The 27,309-nt window shown below is 40.8% G+C and overlaps 1 protein-coding gene across 1 annotated transcript; it reads right to left on the bottom strand.

The window, feature by feature from the left end:
* On the bottom strand, nucleotides 1-27,309 carry TRA2A (transformer 2 alpha homolog). The gene is made up of 8 exons (XM_064380542.1): nucleotides 27,116-27,309; nucleotides 15,324-15,457; nucleotides 12,439-12,604; nucleotides 9,583-9,771; nucleotides 4,355-4,470; nucleotides 1,409-1,537; nucleotides 1,022-1,089; nucleotides 1-861 (listed from the first exon to the last, which is right to left on the bottom strand). Exons 1-8 carry the CDS (start codon nucleotides 27,149-27,151, stop codon nucleotides 851-853), a joined length of 849 nt encoding a protein of 282 aa, XP_064236612.1. The 5' UTR covers nucleotides 27,152-27,309; the 3' UTR covers nucleotides 1-850.

The raw sequence follows: 27,309 nt of genomic DNA, 5'->3' as shown, positions 1-27,309 counted from the left end.
TTTTCAAAGAAATTAACTTTTATTTGAGACTACTTTTCCCCACAGTTATCTTCTAAGGATTCTATACTACATGATAACCTGCTTTATCCACTGTCCCAATATCAAAATTTCTAACAGCAAATTATACAACTGCTCTAGGTAATAAATAAGAGTTATCCTTCACTGATTAAGGGAATAAACTTCAATAAATTTTACAACAACAAAAAAAATCACACTTCAGTTTTTAAGTTTTAACAGATGTATTTCAAATACAGCATGTTTTACAGGAGTCCACAAGCTTTTCATCTCTTAAAAAAAGACTTAATTTTTAGGGTTCAAAAATTCCGTTCTTCGAAAGAAATGTCCAAGTGTTTTCTTCTATAGCTTCAAACTTTCTACACTCAACTACCTGACTGTTCCATGCCACCCCAGACAAACCTGACACGAATGAATTACTTCATGTGTTACTATCTTCCCCAAAATAAAGTTAAAAAATGAGCTACTCATAAATGCAGATCTCTAATACAGTATCTAACACAAAAGAAGCTATAAAAACACAATTTTTTCCTTATTCGATTAGCTAGAAGTTTATCTCGGTAAAAGCAAAAAAAAAAAAAAAAAAAATTACAAAGCTTAACACTGGGGTTCCTGTTATACTCAAGATGTTTAACTACTCAAAATGACAATTACATCTTTAAGAGTATAATAAAAGGGGTGGAAAACAGCAATACAATTGACAAAAGTGTAGATGCTAAATAAACCAAAGCTTTTTTTTTCTTAATGAGTAGGAAGAATCCGAAGCTTGGGGAAATCTCAGAATAAAAAAAAAAAAAAAGAAAGAAAACTGTCTTTAATTGCAACCATTCCATTATCAGTAGCGTCCTAAAAGAGAAAAAGCAAAAAAAGTTAACAATTATAGTTTAATATGCCTAATATTTTTCCAACTATTAACTGCCACTTTCCACCTTCTACCCTAATATTCTAAAGTAAGCCATTAATTAGAAATGAGGTTTTTAATGCTACAAAATCAAAGTTCACATACTTGGGCTGTAGGAACGAGATCGTGATCGTGATCTGTATCGACTATAATAAGGAGAAGGTGATCGTCTTCTGTAAGAAATGAAAGATTACTTAGCATACTATATAATCACTCCACTGAGGCAGATGAAAGTAAAAATTTCTCAACATTCAAAATAATAAGGTACCTTAAGATGATAACTACTTAACATTAAGTTCTCTTTGGACCAATGAGAACATTAAGTATATGGCACAACAAAACAGTGGCATATACAGTTAACCTCTGTTCCCAAAGCATTATATATAATCTATTTTAAAAACCAAGTTTTCATTTGTATGTATCAAACATAAAAGTGCCAAGTAACACTACTATCATCTAATTAAGAACAGAAAGCTCAAGTTACAACATTACCTGTACCGGTAATCATAGTCTTCATATCTGTCATACCCACGATCATATCCTCTATCATAGTAAGAATCTCGACGTCTGCCACCACCTCCACCTCCACCGCCGCCTCCTCCACCACCACCACCACCACTACTGCAGAAAGATGTAAAGATTCTGCATTAGTTTGAGTAACTATTTTCCAAGACACTTTAATACAACTGAACGGCTTAAAAAAGAGAAAAGAAAACATCCCTTTTGTGCAAAATTGCCTTCATATCTCATTTTACTGACTCCCACGGTATTCTGCTTTGCCTTCTTTTTCTATTCTCTGGGGCTCCTTTATCTGCTTTGCCTTCTTATTCACTACATACATAACCAAGGCGGCTTTCACAAAACCCTCAAAACTAACTGTTCTTCTATTAATGCACTGCCCAAATCATCAAAACCTTTTCAACAAATTGAAATGATGCAGCACTGTGCTCAGCAGCAGTATAAAAATGCTAAGATGCATCCCTACTGCTAAATGAGACAGGTAAAATAAATAAATAAATAAAGCACATCTCTGTCACTAAAAGGCAATAAACACCAAGAATTTTAAAGTGACTAACTCTGGACACCAAAGAGAATACTGAGGCTTTTTATTCCCAAGAAATACCTCTGTGAATACTGCTTTTGGCTATAAAACATTATTAAAAACTGTGTGTGTGTGTGTGTTTCTGACAGTCTCACTGTCTCCCAGGCTACAGTGCAGTGGTGCAATCTTGGGTCACTGCCACCTCTGCCTCCCAGGTTCACGTGATTCTTGTGCCTCAGCTCCAGAGTAGCTGGAATTAACATGTGTGTGTGACCACACCAGGCTAACTTTTGTTATTTTTTAGTAGAGACAGGGTTTTGCCATGTTGCCCAGGCTGGTCTCCAACTCCTGGTCTCAAGTGTTCTGCCTGCCTCAGCCTCCCAAAGTGCTGGAATTAGAGCTGTGAGCCACTACACCAAGCCCCTATTTATGTTTTGGTCATTGTTAAAACTGTAGCATCAGGCTGGGGCACAGTGGCTCATGCCTGTAATCTCAGCACTTTGGGAGGCTAAGGTGGGTGAATGAATCACTTGAGCCCAAGTGTTCAAGACCCACCAGGGCAATATAATGAGACCACTTCTCTTTAAAGCCGGACGTGGTGGCTCATGTCTGTAATCCCAGAACTTTGGGAAGCCGAGATGGGAGTAACACAAGGTCAGGAGATCGAGACCATCCTGGCCAACATGGTGAAACCCCATCTCTATTTAAAAAACAAAAAAAATAAAATTAGCCAGGTGTATCCCAGCTACTCGGGAAGCTGAGGCAGGAGAACTGCTTGAACCCGGGAGGCGGAAGTTGCAGTGAGCTGAGATCACGCCATTGCACTCCATCCTAAGTGATAGACTCTGTCTCAAAAAAAAAAAAAAAAAAAAAAAAGGCATGATGGCATACACCTGTAGTCCCAGCTACTTGGAGGCTGAGGTGGGAGGACTGCTTCAGCCTAGGCAGCAGTAATGGATGCAATGAGCCAAGGTTGCTCACAAGGTGCCACAGGATTTTTTTTATAATCTGCCTCCAATCTTATTCTTTAGCTTATGAGGTGCGACATTGGCTCAGTGCAACCTCTGCTTCCCCGGCTGAAGCAATCCTCCCACCTCAGCCTCCCAAGTAGCTGGGACTACAGGTGCATGCCACCATATTTTTAGTAGAGATGGGGTTTCACCATGTTGTCCAAGCTGGTCACAAACTCCTGTACTCAAGTGATCTGCCCACCTCAGCCTCCCAGTGCTGGGATTACAGGTTTTAAGTCACCATGCCCAGCCTACTGTGGCATCTTTTAACATTTTTAACAAATGCTAAAATCAATAAAATCTGTCATATACACAGAGGAAGCTTCCCCAGGTCACATAACAAAAAGAGAATCAATATTTAAACAGCATACGGGCTGGACATGGTGGCTCACACCTGTAATTCCAGCACTTTGGGAGGCTAAGGCGGGCGGATCACAAGGTCAGGAGTTTGAGATCAGCCTGGCCAACACAGTGAAACCCTGTCTCTACTAAAACTACAAAAAATTAGCTGGGTGTGGTGGCAGGCGCCTGTAATCCCAGCTACTCAGGAGACTGAGGTGGGAGAATCACTTGAACCTGGGAGGCAGAGGCTGCAGTGAGCCCAGATCACGCCACTGCACTCCACAGTTGGCAAGAGTGCGTGACTCCGTCTCAAAAAATAAAATAAAATAAATAAAAAATAAGCACCATATGCTATTTTACTAGTATCAAATAATTTTTCTGCTTGTATAGTACCAAGAGCTGAGCAAGGTTTGGGGAAAAAAAGCCAGGATGCACTTTTGATAGTTTTAATTTATTCTGTTCCTTAAATATATGTGTGTAAAAATAGTAAATGTGTAAAAATAAAGACTGGCTGAGGCAGGTGGATTGCTTAAGCACAGGAGTTCAAGACCCGCCTGTACAACACAGTGAGATCTCATCTCTAAAAAACAAACAAACAAAAAATGCATTTAACTTTTAACTCCATCCTGGCACAGTGGCTCACACCTGTAATCCTACACTTTGGGAGGTCAAGGTGGGTAGATTACTTCAGCCCACAATTTCAAGACCAGTCTGGGCAACAAAGCGAAATCCCACAAGGCAAAACCCCATCTCTACAAAAAATACAAAAATCAGTTGAGCATGATGGCATCTGCCTGTAGTCCCAGCTACCTGGGAAGCTAAGGTGGGAGGACTGTTTAACCCAGCAAGCAGAGGTTACAGTGAGCCAAGGGGCTCCACGGCACGCCAGCCTGGGTCACAGAGTGAGACCCTGTCTTAATTCCACCCCACCTTGCCAAAATCAATTTTAATTACAGGAAAAAAAATTTTCTCTCTGAATAATCAAAATTTTGCACATATTTCTGGTGGATTTCTTAGTTTAGCTTAGGAAACTTGAACTCTTACTGGGTTGGTCTGCCCATGTAGATGCCTGGTGTAGGTGTGTGCGCTCTCTTGGTGATAGAATAATCCACTCGAATTCTTCTACCATCCAGCTCCATTCCATTTGCCCTTTCCATAGCCTATAAAGGAGAACAGGCACAGAAAGTTATGTATAATTAACCAGTCTTGAAGTAATCATTACTCAAAATTAAGCACAAAGTATTTGTTGTCCAGATAAACTCACGATTTTGAAAATGACAGCAATGTAGCTTGTACAGGGCATTGTATAGACAATTCTAGACCTCAACAATGTCCAGAAACATTTTAATTTACTCAGTACAAACAGTAGTTAACAAAGTTTCCCAAATAATTTTACAGTTCTGGTTCAATTTCCACTCCCTACTCCATGAGATTAACAAGGGAAGTGGAGACTGAAGTCTCTTCAAGATAAATTTTTTGTAGGCTGCCCAGGTAGACTGCCATTTCATACTTTCTAGTCTCCAGCAATTTCACTTACAAAGACTGATTTCAGAACTTTAAAAAGGGTTAGCTAAGCTTTATACAGGTTCTTTTAATCATGTGCCCCCAATAGTTTGCAGTCTAATATACTGATAAGACCCAGTGAGCAGCCAAGAAGAAATGACATGAAGAGACAAGTACAAATTTATGGTAATGCCTTTCGGCCTTTTACTGAGACTGAACTAATAGAAGTACAATAAAGTAATAAAACTACACAATTTTTAGGTACCCACAAATATTTCTCCAGAAGAGTCCCCCATAAACTAAAAGTCATTAAAAAAAGAGACAGGATCTCACTCCATTGCCCAGGCTGGCTGGCAGTGGCAAGTTCACTGGTCTCAAACTTCTTGGCTTATGCAATCCTCCAGCCTTAATCTCCCGAGTAGCTAGGACCTGTGCCACCATGCTTGGCTAATTAGAACAAAAAATTTTGGTAGAGAAGGAGTCTAAACAGTATTCCATTCAATGGACTGCATGAATTACATCCATCCATCCATCCGAGATGGAGTCTCACTCTGTTGCCAGGCTGGAATGCAGTGGCACAATCTCAGCTCACTGCAACCTCAGCCTCCCAGGTTTAAGTGATTTTCCTGTCTCAGCCTCCCGAGTAGCTCGGACTACAGGCGCACGACAGCTAATTTTTTGTATTTTTAGTAGAGACAGGGTTTCACCATGTTGGCCAGAATGGTCTTGATTTCTTGACTTCGTGATCTGTTCACCTCAGCCTCTCAAAGTGCTGTGATTACAGGTTTGAGCCACAGCACCCGGCCTGCATGCATTTATTTTGTAGAGACAGGGTCTCGATACATCGCCCAGGCTGGTCTCTAACTTGTGGCCTTAAATGGCATTTTCCCACCTCAGCCTCCCAAATTGCATGAGCCACCTCACCCAGCTTAATTCTTGAAGATCAAGAGATTTCTTTTTGATCTCTTTCAAAAGAACAACTCTGAGAGTGTTACTTGCTTCTGGGACAAGTAATACCCTCAGAGTATTTTTTTTTTTTTTGAGACGGAGTTTCGCTCATTACCCAGGCTGGAGTGCAATGGCGCGATCTCGGCTCACTGCAACCTCTGCCTCCTGGGTTTAGGCAATTCTCCTGCCTCAGCCTCCTGAGTAGCTGGGATTACAGGCACGTGCCATTACGCCCAGCTAATTTTTTGTATTTTTAGTAGAGACGGGGTTTCACCATGTTCGCCAGGATGGTCTCAATCTCTTGACCTCGTGATCCACCCGCCTCGGCCTCCCAAAGTGCTGGGATTACAGGCATGAGCCACCGCGCCCAGCTACCCTCAGAGTATTAAAAAAACTACCCAATTTTTTTCCTATTCTCTCACATACACACATATATATTTGTAGATACCAAGTCTCCCTGTGTTTCCCTAGGCGGGTCTCAAACTCCTGGGCTCAAGTGCTAGGATTAGAGGCGTGAGCTACCACACCTGGCCCAGTTTTTAAAAAGAACATTATATCACATAAATGTCTGCAAAAGCAAAACTGCAACAAATTTAACAAATTTTCCATTTGAAGCTTCAACAATCAAAATTCTCGGCGTTGATCTCCCTCTACCTTATCCTAAGCCTCAAAAAAAGAAAAAAAAATCTCTTAAGTATTTCTTACTGTAACAGGATGAGGAGCTTATATATTTATCTTAACCATACACACTATTAATTTTGACACTTCAGTGCAATTTTCGGAATCAGGGAGAAGTTAGTAAAAAAGGAATAAAAATTTTTAAAAGAAAAATTACTTTAGCCAAGTGCAGTGGCTCATGCCTGTAATCTAGCACTTTGGGGAGGCCAAGGAGGGCAGATCATTTGAGGTCCGGAGTTTGAGGTCAGCCTGGGCAACAGGGTGACCAAAAAAAAATTACAAAAATTAGCCAGGCAAGGTGACGTGCACCTGTTGTTCCAACTACTCAGGAGGCTGAGGTGGGAGGATCACATGAGCCTGGGAGGCAGAAGTTGCAGTAAGCTGAGATGGTGCCAGCATCACTCCATGCAGTCTAGGCGACAGGGCAAAGAACGAGACCTCATCTCAGAATTATAAAAAAAAAAAAAAAAAAAAATCACTTCAGAAGGCCTGTCCCTAAAGACTGGGGGCAGTCTCAGCCATAGAGAAGAAACCATACAACATGCCTGTTAGGTGAGGATTCAGCCTGGGCAACTGAAAAGAGAAACTGCAATTTAGCTGACAAGCCTAGTCAAGCCACTTCTTAACTAACACATTGCCACCTAGTGAATTTAAAGGAACTTCTATGTAAAGGAACACTAAGTAATTGCTCCTGTCTTTAAAGTTGCCATTTTAGTTTTTTTTTGGGAGACAGAGTCTTACTGTTGCCCAGTGCAGTGGCAAGAACTAGGATCCTGCAACCTCTGCCTCCCAGGTTGAAGCAATTCACCTGCTTCAGCCTCCAGAGTAGCTGGGATTACAGGCTCATACCACCATGCCCAGCTGATTTTTGTATGTTAGTTAGAAATGGGGTTTCACCATGTTGGCCAGGCTGGTCTCAAACTCCTGACCTCAGGTGATCCACCTGCCTCGGACTCCTAAAGTGCTGGCTGGGATTACAGGCATGAGCCACTGCACCCAGCCTGCCATTTTAGCTTTATTTAGAAGTGCAAGTTGGGGAGGGGGAATCAAGAGATAGACATGTTTCATATTTAAAAAAAAAATTGGCCGGGTGTGGTGGCTCATACCTGTAATCCCAGCACTTTGGGAGGCCAAGGTGGGCAAATCACGAGGTCAAGAGATCGAGACCATCCTGGCGAACATGGTGAAACCCCGCCTCTACTAAGAATACAAAAAATTAGCTGGGCATGGTGGCACGTGCCTGTAATCCCAGCTACTCAGGAGGCTGAGGCAGGAGAATTGCTTGAACCCAGGAGGCGGAGGTTGCGGTGAGCCAAGATCGCGCCATTGCGCTCCAGCCTGGGTAACGAGCAAAACTCCGTCTCAAAAAATAAAAACAAAATAATAAAATAAACTGCGTTCTTGTTTGCACTTTGCAACTTTTATTTCAGGTCAGATATCCTAGTATTTCTAAATTGACACCTTCCTTAATTGAGAACAGAAATACACAAATAACAAACATGTAACAGTATTAAAAAAAAGCCATAAAACAGATACATTTAAGGCATTAATGTGCCTATGACATAAATGACTTAAAAACTGCAGTACTAGTTTGTTACAGTTATCCAGGGTTTCTCAACCTTAGCATTACTGACATTTTGGACCTACTGAATCTATGTTATGGGGTGCCAGATTGTATATGGTATGGTATTTAGCACTGTCCCTGGCTTCTACCCACCAGATGCCAAGAGGTTATTGTTTTTGAAAGATAGCCTATTAAGGTCTAATAAAACTTATAGATAAATACAAATATATATATTTTAATTTAGAAGACAGAAGAAAAGGTGTAATAAAACTTTAATCATGAGCTTTAAATTCCTTAAAATGCAATTTTCTAAATCAATTATCATCAACTTTTAGTGAAGAGAAAGTGAGCCTAGGCCAGGAATGGTGGTTCATATTAGTAATTCTAGGACCTTGGGAAGCCAAGACAGGAAGTACGCTTGAGGCCAGCAGTTCCGAGATCAGCTCAGGCAACACAGTGAGACTCCCTGCAAAAATTTAAAGCAAGCCTACCACTTCCTTTATAAATACCTAATATGTTAGAATATCACTATTTCAAACCACTGACATTGATTAGTTCATTGTATTAGGCAAGTTAAGAAACAGCACTAAAGGCCTCACATTGTGGCTCACACCTGTAATCCCACAGCACTTTTGGGAGGTTGAGGCAGGAAGATCACCTGAGGTCAAGAGTTCAAGACCAGCCTGAGGCCAACACAGTGAAACCACAATTCTACCAAAAATACAAAAAAAAATTAGCTCAGCATGGTGACACGCGCCTGTAGTCCTAGCTACTCAGGGAGCGAAGATTGTCCCACTGCACTCTAGCCTGGATGATAGAGGAAGACTCCATCTCCCAAAAAAAAAAGCAGACTAAAAAGTGTCAATTCTTTTCATGTACTATTTTTCAATTATTGAACAGAATGACACACAAATATTTAGAGAACAGAAAAATGTTCCTCATTATAGACACAAAATTAAATATATCAAACCTAAACATCACAGATTTTTAAAAGTTAATTTAATTATCTGTTTAGAGCATCAATATGGCTTATTCAAAAGAGAACACTTACACAATACACTTTTTCCATTAACTTAAACAAGCATAGCTCACTTCACATGGCCAGATTTCAATTAGGATATGCCAAGCCAGAGAGCATAACTGAAAAAAGTGAAACCATGGTCACTCCAACTGTAATCCTGAGAGGCAGAGTTTCAATCAGGTCAGAATTAGAACACAACAGGCCAGGTATGGTGGCACATGCCTGGAAACCCAACACTCTGGGAGGATCACTTGAGGCCAGGAGTTAGAGACCTGCGCGGGTAACATAGTGAGACCTCATCTCTCAACAAAATATTATCTGGGCATGGTGGCCCACACCTGTAGTCCCTGCTACTCAGGAGGATAAGGTAGGAGGACTGCTTGAGCCCAGGAGGTGGAGGCTGCACTCCAGACTAGGCAACAGCAAGATCAGCAAGATCCTATCTTGAAAATGAAAAAAAAGAGGACGCAATGCTAACAGAAATAAAAGTCTGTTAACCAACTTTTCACACTAATTCAGTACTACAATCAGGCATATAAAAGACAAATTTAAATTTACCTCTTTTGAGTCATCTATTCGCTCAAAATATACAAAAGCAAATCCTCTAGATCGCCCAGTTCGCTGATCATAAACCACATTGACACCACTCAATGGTCCATATCGAGAAAATACTTCACGAAGATCTCTCTCTGTTGTGTACAAACTGAGGCCAAACACTCCAAGGCAAGTGTTGGGATCTGGATTTGCCTATTGAATAAAAATATTAAGTCCAAATTAAAATCAAAATTAAAAAAACACAGAAATATTTTGTTTAGAACACCTCATCCATACGTAATAATGTTTCTAGTTATTTGGAGATAAGACTTTAAGAGAACTAAAGCAGATAAGCCATAGTTTACAATTCATAGTGCCCTCAAGGCCTTCTTTGGGATATGCTTTCTGTCTATAGCCTGAATTAAAACATTCCTAGTCTCCAGCTCAGCAAATTTTTATACTGTATCCTAAAAATGTTGTCATCCCAGCACTTTGGGAGGCTGAGGCAGGTGGATCATCTGAGGTTAAGAGTTCGAGACCAGCCTGGCCAACATGGTGAAACCCCAACTCTACTAAAAATACAAAAATTAGCTGGGCATGGTGGCGGGCACCTGTAATCCCAGCTAACTCCAGAGGCTGAGGCAGGAGAATTGCTTGAGGGATGTGGAGGTTGCAGCGAGCCAAGATAGCACCCAACAACAGTGAACTGCATCTCAAAAAAAAAAAAAGTATCCTTAGTTTAATTCCATCTTTCTAATTTATTCAAATGCTTTATACCCCTTACAGATTTGTACCTAATTTGACCTCATCTGTAATTGTTAATTTAGACCCCCTCTCCTCTATTTTCTTTTTTTTTTTTCCTGAAACAGGGTCACACTCTGTTGCCCAAGCTAAAGTTTAGTGGCCCGATCACAGCTCACTGCAGCCTTGGGTCTCCTTGGGCTGAGGCAGTTCTCCCATCTCAGCCTCCCAAGTAGTTGGGATTACAGATGTGAGCCAATATGCCTGGCCCATTTTCATTCTTTAGCAAGGATATTCTTTCAGTGTTCCCATAATCCAGATTTTAGGAATAAATTTACAGATTTCAAAACATTAAATAATGACATGCTCTACCACAGTTAAGTTAGTCAGTATCCTGTGGGAGAAGCATAGCACAGCATGTTACCATGCTCTAAGAACTTCAGAGTCAGGCAGCCTGGTTGAAACCTAGACTGCCAGTTAGCAAAAACTAAACCAAAACCCCTTCAATGTCATGCATCCAAGCATCAGTTTCTTTCTTTCTTTTTTTTTTTTTTTTGAGATGGAGTCATGGACTGCCACTCTGGCTGAAGTGTAGTGGCGTGCAATCTCAGCTCACTGCAATCTCTGCCTCCTGGGTTCAAGCAATTCTCCTGCCTCAGCCTCCTGAGTAGCTGGGACTACAGGCGTGACCCACCACTCCCAGCTAATTTTTTTTGTATTGTTAGTAGAGACGGGATTTCACCATGTTGGCCAGGATGGTCTCGATCTCCTGACCTCGTGATCCACCATGCCCGGCCCCTCAATTTCTTTATCTATAACATGACAGCCTGCCTCATAGAGATGTTAAGAGTCTTAAATGTACTGAATAAAAGTGTTATGATTACTACAAAGTTTTTAGTATTTCTTTGACCCCTTACATCATCATAAAACCTTGAACATACCCTAATATTCCCAACTCAAGTTTATGCTTCTCACTTTAATTCTTAGAACATATTTCTTCCCAAATTTCATCTTCCTTTTTTTTTTTGAGACAGAGTCTCACTCTGTCGCCCAGGCCAGTCTGGAATATAGTGGCTCAATCTTGGCTCACTGCAAACTCCACCTCCTGAGTTCAACAGATTCTCCTGCCTAAATCTCCTGAGTAGCTGGGATTACAGGCATAAGCCACCACACCCAGCTAATTTTTGTATTTTTAGTAGAGACGGAGTTTCACCATGTTGGCCAGGATGGTCTGGAACTCCTGACCTCAGGTGATCCATCTACCTTGGCCTCCCAAAGTGCTGGGATTACAGGTGTGAGCTTTTTAACTACTTTTTAACACTCAAAAGTGATAAAAAGAAAAATATACTCCTGGTCAGGCATGGTAGCTCACACCTGTAAACCCAGCACTTTGGGAGGCCAAGGAGGAGGGATCAGCTGAGATCAGGAGTTTGAGATGAGGCTGGCCAACATGGTGAAACTCTGCCTCTACTAAAAATACAGAAATCAGCCAGGCGTGGTGGTGGGCGCCTGTAATCCCAGCTACTCAGGAGAATAAGGCAGGAGAATCACTTGAACCCAGGAGGTGGAGGTTGGAGTGAGCTGAGATCTCGCCATTGCACTCCAGCCTGGATGACAGAGCAAGACTCCTTCTCTCAAAAGCAAACAAACAAAAAAAGTAAGCTTACTAAGACGGTGGTATTTCCTTCATTTTGAAAGCTGACACAGCTTATTAAGAATGTTTCCAGGGCCAGTAGCAGTGGCTCGTGCCTGTAATCCCAGCACTTTGGGAGGTCAAGGCAGGTGGATCACCTGAGGTCAGGAGTTCAAGACGAGCCTGGCCAACATAGTAAAACCCCTCCTCTACCAAAAACTCAAAAATTAGCTGGGCATGGTGGCGGGCACCTGTAATCCCAGCTGCTCAGGAAGCTGAGGCAGGAGAATAGCTTGAACACAGGAGGTAAAAGTTGCAGTGAGCAAAGATTCTACCACTGCACTGCAGCCTGGGTGACAAGAGCAAAACTGTCTCAAAAAAAGAAAAAGAATGTTTCCAGAGTATCACTCCTAAACAATGGCCAAGCTCTCCTAAAAGCAAGATATGCCATGACTAAACACAGGAAAGAGAAAATAAGTCTTCATTAACTTTTATAAACCACATACCCTGCTGCCAGTATGTCTTCTCCGGTTAGACATTGGAGAATGGCTTCGACTCCTTCGCCGCCGGTATTCTGGTGTATATGATCTACTTCGAGACCGTCTCCTATGAGAATGAGAGTGGGATCTGGATCGAGTGTAACGTCTATGAGAATGCCTCCTTGACCTCGACCTTTGAGAGAAAAACACTTAGGTAAAAATACTGAAACAAAATGGCTAACATCCTTCCCTCTTCCAAGGAGGTATACATATATCCCTACGTATTCTCAGGTCCTTCCTTGTTTCTGAGGAAAGAGTATTCTTCCTCTTGTTCACTTAATCCCTTAAATCACAACATCTTCCACTCTGTTCTCAGTCAAGCCCCTCCACATTCACCCTTTTCATCTTACCTTACAAAAATTTTAAGGCCCCATTTTCTTTAAAAAGGGGGAAAAAACACCCCAACTACTGTTACTAAATAAAATCCTTTGATTCTTAGCTAAGCGCAGTGGCATGTGCTTATGTTCCCAGCTACTTGGAAAGATAAGCAAGAAAATCACCTGAGCCCAGGAGGACAAGTCCAGCGCAGGCAATATAGCAAGACTCCACACCTCTATAAAAAAAACTAAAAAACAGGTCGGGCACAGCGGCACACGCCTGTAATCCCAGCACTTTTGGAGGCCGAGGTGGGCAGATCATGAGGTCAGGAGATTGAGACCAGTCTCTGCTAAAAATACAAAAATTAGCCAGGCGTGGTGGCGTGTGCCAGTAGTCACAGCTACCTGGGAGGCTGAGGCAGGATAATTGCTTGAACCCGGGAGGTGGAGGTTGCAGTGAGCCAAGACAGCACCACTGCACTCCAGCTTGGGTGACAAATTGAGACGCTGTCTCAAAAACAAAGAGACAAACAACTACAAAAACACACATCCTTTTGGATTTCCCGCTACCTTCTACATATAGTTTTTTTTTGAGGCAGGGTCTTGCTCTGTCACCCAGGTTGGAGTGCAGTGGCATGATCTCAGCTCACTGCAACCTCTGTCTTCTGGGCTCAATCAATTCTCCCACCTCAGCTTCCTAGACAGCTAGGACTATAGGCATGCACTACCACACCTGGCTAATTTATATATATATACTTTTTATAGAGATAAGGTTTCGCCATGTTGCTTAGGCTGGTCTTGAACTCCTGGGCTTAAGCAATTTGCCCACCTTGGACTCTCCAAGTGCTGGAATTACAGGCGTGAGACACGTGCCAGATCAATTTTTGTATTTTTAGTAGAATCAGAGTTTCACCAAGTTGCCCAGACTGGTCTTGAACTCCTGACTTCAAATGATCCACCCACCTCGGCCTCCCAAAGTTCTGAGATTATAGGTGTGAGCCATTGTGCCTGACCCTTAAAACTTTTATCCTACCTAAAAAAAAAAAGGCTGGACCTGGTGGCTCATGCCTGTAACCCTAGCACTTTGGGAGGCAGGCGGATCACCTGAGGTTGGGAGTTCAAGACCAGCCTGACCAACATGGTGAAACCTCATCTTAAAAAAAAAAAAAAAAAAGCTTTTATCCTACCCCAGTACACCTGGGACATTTGACAGTGAACTTTGCATTGGTTCACTATAGCGTTTTTGTTGTCCGTGATGGTGGGGCTCTGAATCAGCTGAGGACTTCTCTGCCCAATTACATCTGACCAGAGCTCTACCCTGGACACAGAGTCAGAATCTTCAGATAAAAATGTAGCTGGAGGCCAGGCGCGGTGGCTCAAGCCTGTAATCCCAGCACTTTGGGAGGCCGAGGTGGGTGGATCACGAGGTCAAGAGATCGAGACCATCCTGGTCAACATGGTGAAACCCCGTCTCCACTAATAAAAAAAATTAGCTGGGCATGGTGGCGCGTGCCTGTAATTCCAGCTACTCAGGAGGCTGAGGCAGGAGAACTGCCTGAACCCAGAAGGCAGAGGTTGCGGTGAGCCAAGATCGCTCCATTGCACTCCAGCCTGGGTAACGAGCGAAACTCCGTCTCAAAAAAACAAAAAACAAAAACAAACAAACAAACAAACAAAAAATGTAGCTGGAATGTAAATGCTAAAAATGCTTCTCAACAGTACTAACCAACCAGCATAACATACACACATCAATGTTCTCTGCATTAAATTACATGTGAGTCTCCAATGCAGAAAACTTTTTGTTGTATAAATATTGTTGACAAACAAAAAAATATTGTTGGCATAAAACCAAACATTAATTCTCAAATGCCAAACACATTTAAATCAATAGATATACATACATAATTTGTATTGGTTGCAAGTATCCAATACATTAATTGGGCTGGGTGACGATTTTATTACTAATTTCCTATTTTTTAGAGAGAGGGTCTCTCTGACAATCAATGCAGCTTGGAACTCCTGGGCTCCAGCTGTACTTCCAAGTCTTTGTCTGGGATATAGCATTCATTTATAAAGTGCAGTGTGAGAAAGATTACTTCATTTGAGTCTTTTGTGAAATTTCTACACAAAATGCAGCCAAAAACTGCTTTGTCCTCAAAAACCACAGAAGAATTTTTTTTTTTGAGATGGAGTTTCACTCTTGTTGCCCAGGCTGGAGGGCAATGGCCTGATCTCGGCTTGCCACAACCTCCGCCTCCTGAGTTCAAGTGATTTTCTTGGCTCTGCCTCCCGAGTAACTGGGATTACAGGCATGTGCCACCATGCCCGGCTAATTTTGTACACACACACACACACACACACACACACACACACACACACACGTATCTTAGTAGAGATAGGGTTTCTTCATGTTGGTCAGGCTGGTCTCAAACTCCCAACCTCAGGTGATCCGCCTGCCTCTCAAAGTGCTAGAGTTACAGGCATGAGCCACCGTGCCAGGCCAAATATTTTAAGTATTATCTTAAACACACTTACCTGGATTTTGATCTTGATCGAGAATGGGATTCAGAGTGTTTGGAAACCCTTGATGGACTACGAGATCCTGACCTGCTCTCCGATTTTACACGAGCAGGAGTTCCCGTTGGAGATTTTGACTGAGAGCGAGACTCCTAACAAAGAAGACAGTATTACAAATGGCACTGGTCATGTAGATGCCTAACACCTAACATTTAAAGTACCGTAATTATTTATAATGATTGCTCCTGAAAAACAAATGGTTAGGCAACACCCTCCAGAAAAAATTTCAGCTCAATAATAACCCCTTGTTAATACTGCTAACTGTCCTCAATAATTCCCTACTTGAACCAGATCACCAATTCTCTATTAACTAAGTAATCATGCAAATTCATCTACAACTTGATCATACAGACACTGGAACATAAACCATACATTTACTTAACCTAGGACCCATTCATTCTTCCAGATTCTTTTAATTCTACTTCACTCTTGCTTTCTACTTCTCTTCATTCTTCATTTTTTCATTTTTCATACTTCGTGTATTCTTCCCCAATTCAAACAATTCAAAATAGCCTTAAAAAAAATATTCAAGTGCTTCTATCTGACCAATCTTCTGTTCAATTTTTTCCCCCATTCAATTTTAATTTTCTGATCTTTAATACTTTTCATTAGCCTTCTTTTATCTTGATTTATCTTCCACATTCTTGGAAAAAACTCTTCAATTTCTTCACGAACATTAACCTTAATGGAAAAAGAACATTTAGTATATTTAAGCACGTGGGGATTATAAAACTCTGCTGGAGTTCAGAATGTTATCTACCAAATGGAAAAGCCAGCAGGTAAAGTGCAAATAACTAGTTTATTTTTTTAAAAAAACAATTTTATAGTCTTTAAAATTGTTCAAAAGTCTAGTTTCTAACAGAGAATTTACTAAATTTCTCTAAATGTTTTTTTTACCACACTCTTCACCCTCCTCCCCTTTCATGTTTCATTCTAGTTCCTAAAATGTGAACAATTTTAATATAAATAATTCAAACATAAATCTAAACAACTGTAATTTCCCCCCCACCTAAGTGTTAAATTTTCACTATTTTATAACCTGAAGATTCTTAAAAGAAGCTTTCACTAAGTCATGCTAAGAAATCAAGATATAATTAGAGTGAGGCAACCCAGGCTGAAATATTTGTACAAACCTATCTAAACTCACCCATAGCACAGATGTCAAGGATCAAGTAAGTCAAAAAGAAAAAAAAAATCAGTAAAATTACACCTTCTTCCAACTTTGACCACTATCTTCGCTTATTCTGACTTAAAATACGTTCTGAAGACAAACAAGCATACTGAAGCATGAAATTCTTAAAACTTCCCTGTTAGCTTATTAATTCCTGATACATGCATTTTTGCAACCATGCCACTTTAAAATGCTCTATCATCCATGAAACACCACAATGTGCAAGAAGGTACAAAATTTACATTATGGTCTTTATCTTTGACCCCACCCTCTTTTGTTCCACTTTTACATAATTAATACATTTATGTATACTGGTACTCCCTTCAGTGACTATATCCTACATCTAAAAAGTGATGAGTTTCTGAAAAAGTTGGATGTAAGTCAAAGCATTCCAAATAAAATAACTTACTGATCACAAACTTTTTTTTTTGAGACCAGAGTCTTACTCTGTTGCCCAGGCTGGAGGGCAATGGCACTGCGTTGGCTCACTGCAACCTCTGTCTCCTGGTTACAAGCAATTCTCCTGCCTCAGCCTCCCAAGTAGCTGGGATTACAGGTGCCCACCACCAGGCCCAGCTAATTTTTATATTTTTAGTAGAGACAGGGTTTCACCAGGTTAGCCAGGCTGGTCTCAAACTCCTGATCTCAGATGATCTGCCTGCCTCAGCCTCCCAAAGTGCTGGGATTATAGGATGAGCCACTGCACCCGGCCCACAAGCTTGCTTTTTTAAGTTGACAGATATGAGACACTTATGATCAAAACAGGATGGACAGCTTGGTTTCTATGTTCAGTTAAGCCTTGATTATTAGTGTAAATAATTATCTAAATTTCACAGAAGTAATTTCATAGCAATTTTCATTTATGCCATAAGACTATCACACAACTCAAATAGCTTTCTGAAAATCTTTCCTTTGCTTCAAGTTTAACGTCAAGACCTGTACTAATGCCACCTGGTCATTTTCTTTCAGATAAAAACAAAACTGAAATACACAGCTACCTTTCTGCTAAATACTAACCTTTCCCATTTAGCTACCTACAAGTCTTTCACTGCATCTCAGATACGCTAAACTACTGAACAGAGGTCTGGAGCACGCATAGAAATTTGGGCTTTTTCATTTGCTAAAAGTATGAAAGCATCATATTCATTATCTCATAAAAAAGGCATAGCTAAATTTGCTTGTAATTTAAGTTTCACAGACTCGTTCATTAACCAAACTGATAAAAATATCTTGCCCTCTTCTCTTTTGGCTTTCCTTCCTACAAAACAGACCCAATGACATAACATTCATTTATGCTACTGCTGAACAGCAACAGCTGGATTATTATCTATGAACACCACTAAAGCCCTTGTTATACCTACATATCAGGAGGCTTTGCTCTGTAAAACACTACAAACCTTTAATTTTACTAGGATGGAAATAAAAATCTTTTATTAACATAAACAAGATAATTCAGCCCAGTTTTGGAGTAGCAACAAAGCATTACGGTATGACAGAATGTCTTTTTAAGATACAATAGCTTTATTTTAATTAACTAATTAATTAATTAATTAAAGAGGAGTCTTGCTGTCCTCCAGGCTGGAGTATAGTGGTGCAATCTCAGCTCATTACAACTTCTACCTCCTGAGTTCAAGTGATTCTCCTGCCTCAGCCTCCCTAGTAGCTGGGATTACAGGCAAGCACCACCCTGCCCTGTTAATTTTTATATTTTTAGTACAGACCAGGTTTTCTCATGTTGGACAAGCTGGTCTCAAACTCCTGACCTCAAGTGATCTGCCCACCTCGGCCTCCCAAAGTGCTAGGATTACAGGCGTGAGCCACCATGCCTGTCCTACGTTAGCTTTATTTATTTATTTTTATTTTCTGAGACAGAGTCTCACTCTGTTACCAGGTTGGAGTTTGGTGGCACAATCTTAGCTCACTCCAACATCTGCCTCCCGGGTTCAGGCGATTCTCCTGCCTCAGCCTCCCGAGTAGCTGGGACTATACTATAGGTATGTGCCACCACACGCAGCTGATTTTTTTTCTATTTTTAGTAGAGATGGCAGTTTCGCCATGTTGGCTTGTGGCCTTGTGATCTGCCTGCCTTGGCCTCCCAAAGTGCTGGGATTACAGGCATGAGTCATCACGCCCAGCCAGCTTTATTTAAAGAAGCTTTGCTTTTTATTATAGAAGGTATCACAAATACCCAACCTCCTTTGTTGTCTGCCCTTCTTTCTTTTTATCCGGGGGAAATCTCAGTCTGCATAAATTTCTCCATGGAACATCGAGGTTTAAAACATTCCTCATTCCTCTTAGCTTTCTCTAACTCCTACTACAAAATTGTCGCTATCATTTTAGCTCACTCTTTTTTTTTTTTTTTTGAGACAAAGTCTCGCTCTGTAGCCCCCAGGCTGGAGTGCAGTGGTGCAATCTCACCTGACTGCAACCTCCACCTCCTGGGTTTAAGATTCTCCTGCCTCAGCCTCCCAAGTAGCTCAGATAATAGGTGAGCGCCACCACACCCAGCTAATTTTTGTGTTTTTAGTAGAGACAGGGTTTCACTATGTTGGCCAGGCTGGTCTCAAACTTCTGAGGTCAGGTGACACCCTCCCCCCCAGCCTCCCAAAGTGCTGGGATTACAGGCATGAGCCACCACACCCAGTTTCATTTTAACTTTCAAAAACAATCTACGCATTTATATTTATTAACAAGTCAGTCAGTAACTGTTAGTAAACTTAACTGGAAAAATAAACTGCCAAGTACATAGTTATTTAGAAATAAAGTAACATTTCTCAAAAGCTGTTACCACATAAATGCTATTTTCACTGAACGCTGCATTAAGAATCAGGCTCTAAGCACCTTATACAAAGAGGACAAATGCTAGATAATCCTTTTCTGACTTGCCTTCATTATGAAATAATTTCAACTTTTTTCAAATAAATTCATAAAACTAACCACAATTTGGAAAATGAATTTAAATTGCAAGCAAAAAAAAGCAAAAAAAAAAAAAAAAAAAGCAAAATTGTTAGGAATGGGTTGTATCTGACATTTCACTAGACTTCCTGTTCTTAAAGCTGTCCAGTCAAGGAATCCTACCAATTCCTCAGTAATCTGGCTCCTGGATCCCGTAACTATTAAAAATACACTGCCCAGTTGAAATGGGCAGATTAATAACTCACAACTCATATCATGAATTTTAACAGAAATCTTAAATAGGCCTCCATTATATCTTAGATGCTATAAAGCAGAAGCCAGGCAGAAAAGTTCTCCTCACAGCACAACCTGCTCAAACAGGTTTCTGTTTTGATGTTGATTTGCTTGTTCGATTGGTTTTTCTGTCACCCAGGCTGGAGTGCAGTGGCACAATCTTCTCATTGCAACCTCCACCTCCTAGGTAGCTGGGATTACAGGCACCAGCCACCACATCCGACTAATTTTTGTATTTTATGTTAGTAGAGACAGAGATTTACCATGTTAGCCAGGCTGGTCTAGAACTCCTGACCTCAAGCGATCCACCCACCTCGGCCTCCCAAAGTGCTGGGATTACAGGCATGAGCCTCTGCGCCTGACCTGCTTGTTTAATTTTAACTATTCTTTATTATCAAGATGCCCCTGCTGTTGGTTGAAGGAAGTGGCCAAAAACTAAAAGGAGGGAGCTAAGAACACTAAGAAAGGTGTTTGCAGCTGCCGTCGCTCTCCAACGCCAGCGCCACCTCTTGCTTGCCGAGCTCCAGCTGAAGGAGAAGAGGGGTAAGTAAGGAGGTCTTATACCATGGCTCAGTACAAAGCAGACTGCCCGCAAAGCTACTGCTGGTAAAGCACCCAGAAAGCAACTGGCTACAAAAGCCACTTGCAAGAGTGCACCCTCTACTGGAGGGGTGAAGAAACCGCATTGTTACTGGCCTGGTACTGTGGCACTCCGTGAAATTAGACAGATGTTATCAGAAGTCCACTGAACTTCTGATTTACAAATTTCCCTTCCAGCACCTGGTGCGAGAAATTGCTCAGGACTTTAAAACAGATCTGCACTTGCAGGGCGCAGCTATCGGTGCTTTGCAGGAGGCAAGTGAGGCCTATCTGGATGGCCTTTTTGAAGACACCAACCTTTGTGCTATCCATGCCAAACGTGTAACAATTATGCCAAAAGACATGCAGCTAGCACACTGCATATGTGGAGAACGTGCTTAAGAATCCACCATGATGGGAAACATTTCATTCTCCAAAAAAAAAAAAATTCCTCTTCTTCCTGTTATTGGTAATTCTGAATGTTAGATAATTTTTTTCCCCATGGGGTCAAAAAGTACCTAAGTATATGACTGCGAGAGGAAAAATAGGGGACAGAAATCAGATACTGGCAGTTTTTCGATTTTCATTTGTGTATGAATTTTTAACATAAATGCGGAGATGTAAAGTATTAATGCAAGTTAAAATGTTTCAGTGAACAAGTTTCAGTGATTCAACTTTGTAATAATTATCAATAAACCTGTTAAGTTTTTCTGGGAAAAAAAGAACACTAAGTAAGTATTACACTGTATCTAATAAAAGTCAAGAATTGTCTTTCTGTGCTAAAACACAGTTGTATTTTACACACTGTGAATAACCACAATAACCATGTACTAGTCTTAACCAGGAAAATGGTTATTATTACACGTATATACTGTTGCAGAACATGAACGATTCCTGCACCAAAAAATGACTGCAGTCTTTTAATATAGCCTGTATCACACTATAGAAAGATAAAATTCCAACACGATATATATATGCTCAGTACTTTAATACCCATTAAAATAAACACATAAACTATTAAATGCTATACTGTAACTTATACTAACACTAAGGCCAGACAAATTCTATGCCATTTAATAGTGCCAAATTTACACAAGTCCAAGTCTATGAGTATAAGCTTGTAAAACAAGCTTACTCAAAATACATTTTTCTGTTACTTTATAACCTTGGAGCTCTATTTCCACAGATACATACTAGTGCATTCAGGAAAATCACAGGTCCCCCCAAAGAGGGGGAATGTACCTAAATTATCCAAATACCTAACAATACTCATCTTACTTACTTACTACTTACTAACTAAAGAACTTCTTTAGGACTTGTAAAAAACCTGTATTTACTCAACCTCGGCCTACAGACACAACAGTTCTGCTTCTTTCCTCTTTGGTATGATAGACTACTACTTACTTTTTTTTTTTTTTGAGTGGAGTTTTGCTCTTTTTGCCCAGTCTGGAGTGCAATGGCACAATCTTGGCTCATTGCAACCTCTACTTCCCAGGTTCAAGTGATTCTCCTGCCTCAGCCTCCCGAGTAGCTGGGATTACAGGCATACACCACCACACCCAGTTAATTTTGTATTTTCAGTAAAGATGGGGTTTCACCATGTTGGTCAGGTTGGTTTCCAACTCCTGACCTTAGGTGATCCACCAGCCTCGGCCTCCCAAAGTGGTGGGATTACAAGTATGAATCACTACACTTGACCTGGAATACTACTTTTACACACCCCTATGAAGTTAAAGTAACACTTCCATTCTCTTCTTAAACCATAACTGCTATTAGAACCAATTCCTTAAAAAGAAGATACCGAGTGCTCATATTAGTTAAATTTAAAACAATATAGGCATGCTGCATTCTGAATGAAGTCAATGTGGTCTTTATCTGCAAAGGCTCAAAGATATTCTAATATTATGTTTATTCTCTAAATTAAATTGATTTAGTAACTGACAAGTATACATAATCAAATTTAAACTCATGCCATAATTGTGAAATTACCTGTAAAATGTATAATCTTTTGTACAAATTTTAAATGTGGTTCATAAGTCTGCTAGCTTACATATCATGATCAACTGTAATGTTCAAAAAGCTAATGTGCCAATTTCAAAGGTAGAAAAAACAAGTTTGTTGATAAAGACTAATGTGGTTGAACTGTATTAAAAGCCAATAAACAGCAACTAAACCCAAAGTACTAAGAACCTGTTAAAGCATTCTCTATGTTCTCATATTCTGGTGTTATAGAATAAGGAAAAGTCACAACTTTTCTTCTACGTATCAGTCAGGCCTAGTCACTCCATCTTTGGTGAAAGTTACGGGTCAGTAAGGGTTATATACAACCATAAATAGAAGTAACTTAAAGAAGAGAAGGGAAATCATATTTCCCTTTATTATTCTCCTCTCAACTTTTCTTTAGTGTATTACAATCTTTCCCTCATCTGGTTGTTACTATTTTTTCACCTCCACTCCTGTCTTGCTGTATTTATGAGGACATATGAACAAGTAACAAACAGTATTACTTCATTAGCACGTGAATATATATCTTTTACAAAGGTCCCCACAGTTAGTTATCTGATGAATGAGCACCCACTGATACTATCAAAGAAAGTTTTCTGTCAGTCAAGTTCTAGAACTACTATCCCGATTATTGATGACATTTCACACTTGTTATACTACACATGCTATATCATAGGTTAAAAAGTTCAGTTCATTTACAAAATTAAGCCCACAAAGTGTTTTCTAAACCATACTCATCCCTAAATATGTAAATCCCTGGATATTCTTTCAGATCTCAATGTTCTACATTCCATTTAAGGAATGGGACAAAGTATAAGCCTCTACAATAGATCTGTAAAATTAGTTATGTATTGTGGGTGTAACTGCTTGCACTGCTCCTTAAAATCTTGTTCACTACTTATATTGAGCAGATCAGCATCCTTCAGTCAAAGAACGTCAAATACAAAAATCTGAGATTTAAAATGTTTTTAAGTTTACAAATTCTTTGCTTAAACAAAAGGGGGGAGAACAATTGAAATCATTAACATTAGATAAATGATAGTACTTAAATTCAGGAAAATAGATTAAACTCAAGACAAGACTCTCTTAGGTTAACACTATGCCTACTATAAAAAAGCTTTACCCTTCTGTAAGGTCAATTTGATGATGTATGGAATTAAATTGCTAAAGACACTGAATAAGTAAAATGGTATGGTATCTTTCACATTTATTTTAAAATTTCATAAACGAAAAAATTTTAAGCCCAATTTAAGAGTTTTTTTTTTTTTTTTTTTTGAGACAGAGTCTTGCTCTGTTGCCCAGGGTGGGGTGCAGTAGCACAATCTTGGCTCACTGCAACTTCCGACTCCTGGGTTCAAGCGATTCTCCTGCCTTAGCCACCTGAGTAGCTGGGACTACAGGTGTGCGCCACCACACCCAGCTAACTTTTGTATTTTTAGTAGAGATGGGGGTTTCACCATGTTGGCCAGAATGGTCTTCATCTACTGATCCGCACGCCCGCCTCGGCCTCCCAAAGTGGTGGGATTACAGGTGAGAGCCACTGTGCCTGGCCCTGTTTTAAACAACCCAGTCACAGAGCTGGGTTTTGAATGAGTGGTCATCATCCCTATCATTCTCAGATTTCAGAAAAGGACCCTCCCCCACATTTCTTCTATTAACAAAAAAAATCTTCATACACACACCTTTTAATTCCAAATTAGTACAAATAAATTTGTTTGGTCACTTTTTTTTGTTTGTTTTTTGAGACAGGGTCTTGCTCTGTCGTCCAGGCTGGAGTACAGTGGTACAATCTCGGCTCACTGCAACCTCCACCACATGGGTTTAAGCAATTCTCCCACCTCAGCCTCCTAAGTAGCCAGGATTACAGGCATGCGCCACTGCGCCGGGCCTGCAGGAGTCTCTCAAAAATATTCCAACTACTCAAGAAGCCATAACAAATCCTGAAAAGGAGGCAATAATAAGCAGTATTTTTACTTTTCAACTGTAGAAAACGTAAGTAACTCTTGAATTGTAAGATAGGTCCCTTAACAATAAGGAATCATTAACCTCTATTATAAACACTGGGCTGTTTGTATGAAAATTGCACATTTTTATAAAGTCTAGTTCTTAAAATTTTAGGGGTAGGGGTGTAAAATGTTAAAAAAAGATTAATTTGCATTCCCCTTAATTCTATAAAGGCATTCACATTTTTTGAGCTCAAAATCCCAATTTTAATTGAAGCTGTACTGAGGTAAAACAACTCATTACTTTTTATCAAGATGACATGCAAAGCCACCACTGAAGTGCCACCTTCATTCACTCCCAGCTACAAAGGACATCTCCATGTAAAATTGCTTTAATGTACCTATTTATTTATTTTTGAGACAGAGTCTCACTCTGTTGCCCAGGCTTGAGTGCAGTGGCACAATTTTGGCTCACTGCAACATTTGCCTCCTGGGTTCAAGTGATTCTCCTGCTTCAGCCTCCCAAGGTGAATGCCACCACGTCTGGCTAGTAGAGATAGGTTTTCACCATGTTGGCCAGGCTGGTCTTGAATTCAGGTGATCCATCAGCCCTGGCTTTCCAAAGTGTTGGGCTTTCCAAAGTGTTTGGATTACAGGCATGAGCTACCACTCCTGGCCAGAAACATCCTTTTAAAAAGGACATCTCCAGAAAAGCATTCTTCTAATTCTTTAACCAATTACAAATAAAGACAATTATCTCGACCCAAAAAAACCAACAAAAAAACCATAAAAAGATATAACTGGTGCGCCTAGAAGCACTAGTTGATTTACACTAAAATACACTTAGGTACCACTTGTGAAAAAAAAATATTTTCTATGACCACAAAGAGCCATAATAGGGCCCCTCATTTCTATTAAATAAATCTTTAACGCCTACATATATTTCAGTTTAAAAGTAGGTGGAATCTTTTTTTTTTTTTTTGGAGACGGAGTCTCATTCTGTTGCCCAGGCTGGTGGGTGGGAATCTTAACATGTTACTTTGTTAGGTGGGAAAAGTGACAATTATCTACAACTTATTCCTTTCCTGGACTTGATGACAAATTTAAAAAAAAAAAAAAAAGCAAACAAGGTCCCTCTAGTAGTCCTCTTCGCTTCCCCACAAACCAAACCAACCGTTACCCAATTGTATTATAATGAAAGTTAATTGAAGGAATAGACAGCAAAATGTCTATCATAACTACTCAACATTTTCAAAACAAGCATTTTACAACCACCATCATATATGTTAGAAAGTTTAGAAAGACTTTAGAAAGTTCTGTTGGGGCAATCAATACACCATCCTAAAAGAACGAGCAGGTTCAATTTCTCCATGCTCCTAAATGTCAAAAAATTCCAATCAAAAGAATTAAAGCTAACTTTTGTAGTCTACTGGGTAACTATTACAGTCTATTGCTTTAAATCTCTTTCTTCAAAGAGAACTAAAGCCTAAACTGACCTTCTGATTTGACTTTTTGGTTCTAGATGTTTACATTATGATCTTTAAAAAAGGACAAAACTCTCCCTCCAGCACACACGTCAAACGTTTTTACGTGCTTCCCCTAGTGACTAGAATAAACATCAAAACAGCCCGGAACCTGTTGCACAGAGGTTTTGTTTTCTTTCCAGGGTTTCACACTAACTTCTACAATTCCCATTGTAGGGTAAATTTTGGAAATGAAACTCAAACACTGATAAACCTTCCAGTACTTTTAAGCTGGGGATAACGTATGATTTGTGATGTTTATATTTCTCCGACCCCAAATATATTAATAAAAACTTTCTTCTGAGCCCTCTTCGGTGGGGTATAGGGTGAGAAGAGAAATGGGAGAGGGCCTGTTAATTTTCAGGTCATCTTTTAAGTTACAGAACAATATATACTGACTAGTTATCTTAAAAATAGTGAGCCATGGAACTCGTTCAGTTATGTAAGATTAAAGATTTTTTTTTTTTTTTTTTTTTTACCGTAAAAACCTGTAAAGGAGTGGTGAGTTTTTATATGAAAGGTCATAGAAAGAAGAGCATTAAAAGTTGAGATATAAAGAGGAGAAAAAACCCAACATGAAGGAATTAGAAAAATAAGGCGTGACAGCATTTCCACATTCATTTCGAAGTGAAAGGAAAGTCGAAGGGACATTAAGGGAAAAGGGCTCCTTGCGTAGTTTTCCCCTCACAGCTCTCGTCTTAAGAACGCTTAAGGGTCCGTGCGGTCGTTGACTAACCACTTCATTAGGCTCGTCCCACCTTCAACCTCAAGGCTTTCGCCTTTATAGACGCAACGCCGCCGGTTCCAACAGAGACGCGGCCGCTCACTGCAATAGAGAGCCAAGGAGACACAGGCCCCAGCTAGTCCCACGCCAGCTTCTCCCCGCCCGGAAAAAAGCCCCGCGCACTTTCGACCCCGAGACCCTCTACGATGCTCGGGGTCGCCAGAAATGCCACCGCAGGAAGCACCTACCACTATCCGGACGGAGGTGAGCTCCCTGCCGCCTCCTCCCGCCCAACCGCGACGGGGACCCACACCTCAGAGCAGAGATAAGGAAGTCTCAGGGGTGGGGAGACGGGAAGGACCAATGCGGGACAGGGAGGGAAGAGGACCCAGACGTCCAGGTATCAGTCAGCCTCCAAAAAAGGGGGAGGGGTGTTATCCGTGGTTTGGGGAAGGAGTAGAACCCAGAAGCCATCTTGGGATGTGAGGAAGCAATCGCGATGGCTCCGGAGGTAGCTCCTCACGGGACTACTCGCAACCCTGCCCGACCGCGCTTGTCCCCGTGAAACCCCGAGCATTGGGCCGCCGCCTAGACGGCTCCCGCGGCTTTGTACTCACTCTGCCCTCGAAGTTGTTCTCCTCTACATCACTCATGTCGACGAGGCGCTCCCCAGAACTAAGTAAGAGACAAGTCTCGGCTCGAGGGCCGATGGCCTACTTAACCCGCTGACTCAACCGTAGGGAAGAGGAAAGAGTCGGCAACAACGGCCGCTCTACCCCACTCCCACTCGGTCGCAGACTCCGGCAAAATG

This window comes from Aotus nancymaae, unplaced genomic scaffold, assembly GCF_030222135.1.
Source record: "Aotus nancymaae isolate 86718 unplaced genomic scaffold, 86718_ANA_hifiasm-v0.15.2.pri h1tg000025l, whole genome shotgun sequence".
Classification (NCBI taxonomy): domain Eukaryota; kingdom Metazoa; phylum Chordata; class Mammalia; order Primates; family Aotidae; genus Aotus; species Aotus nancymaae.
Note: the sequence above shows the minus strand (reverse complement) of the source record. Positions and strands in the feature narration are given on the sequence as shown.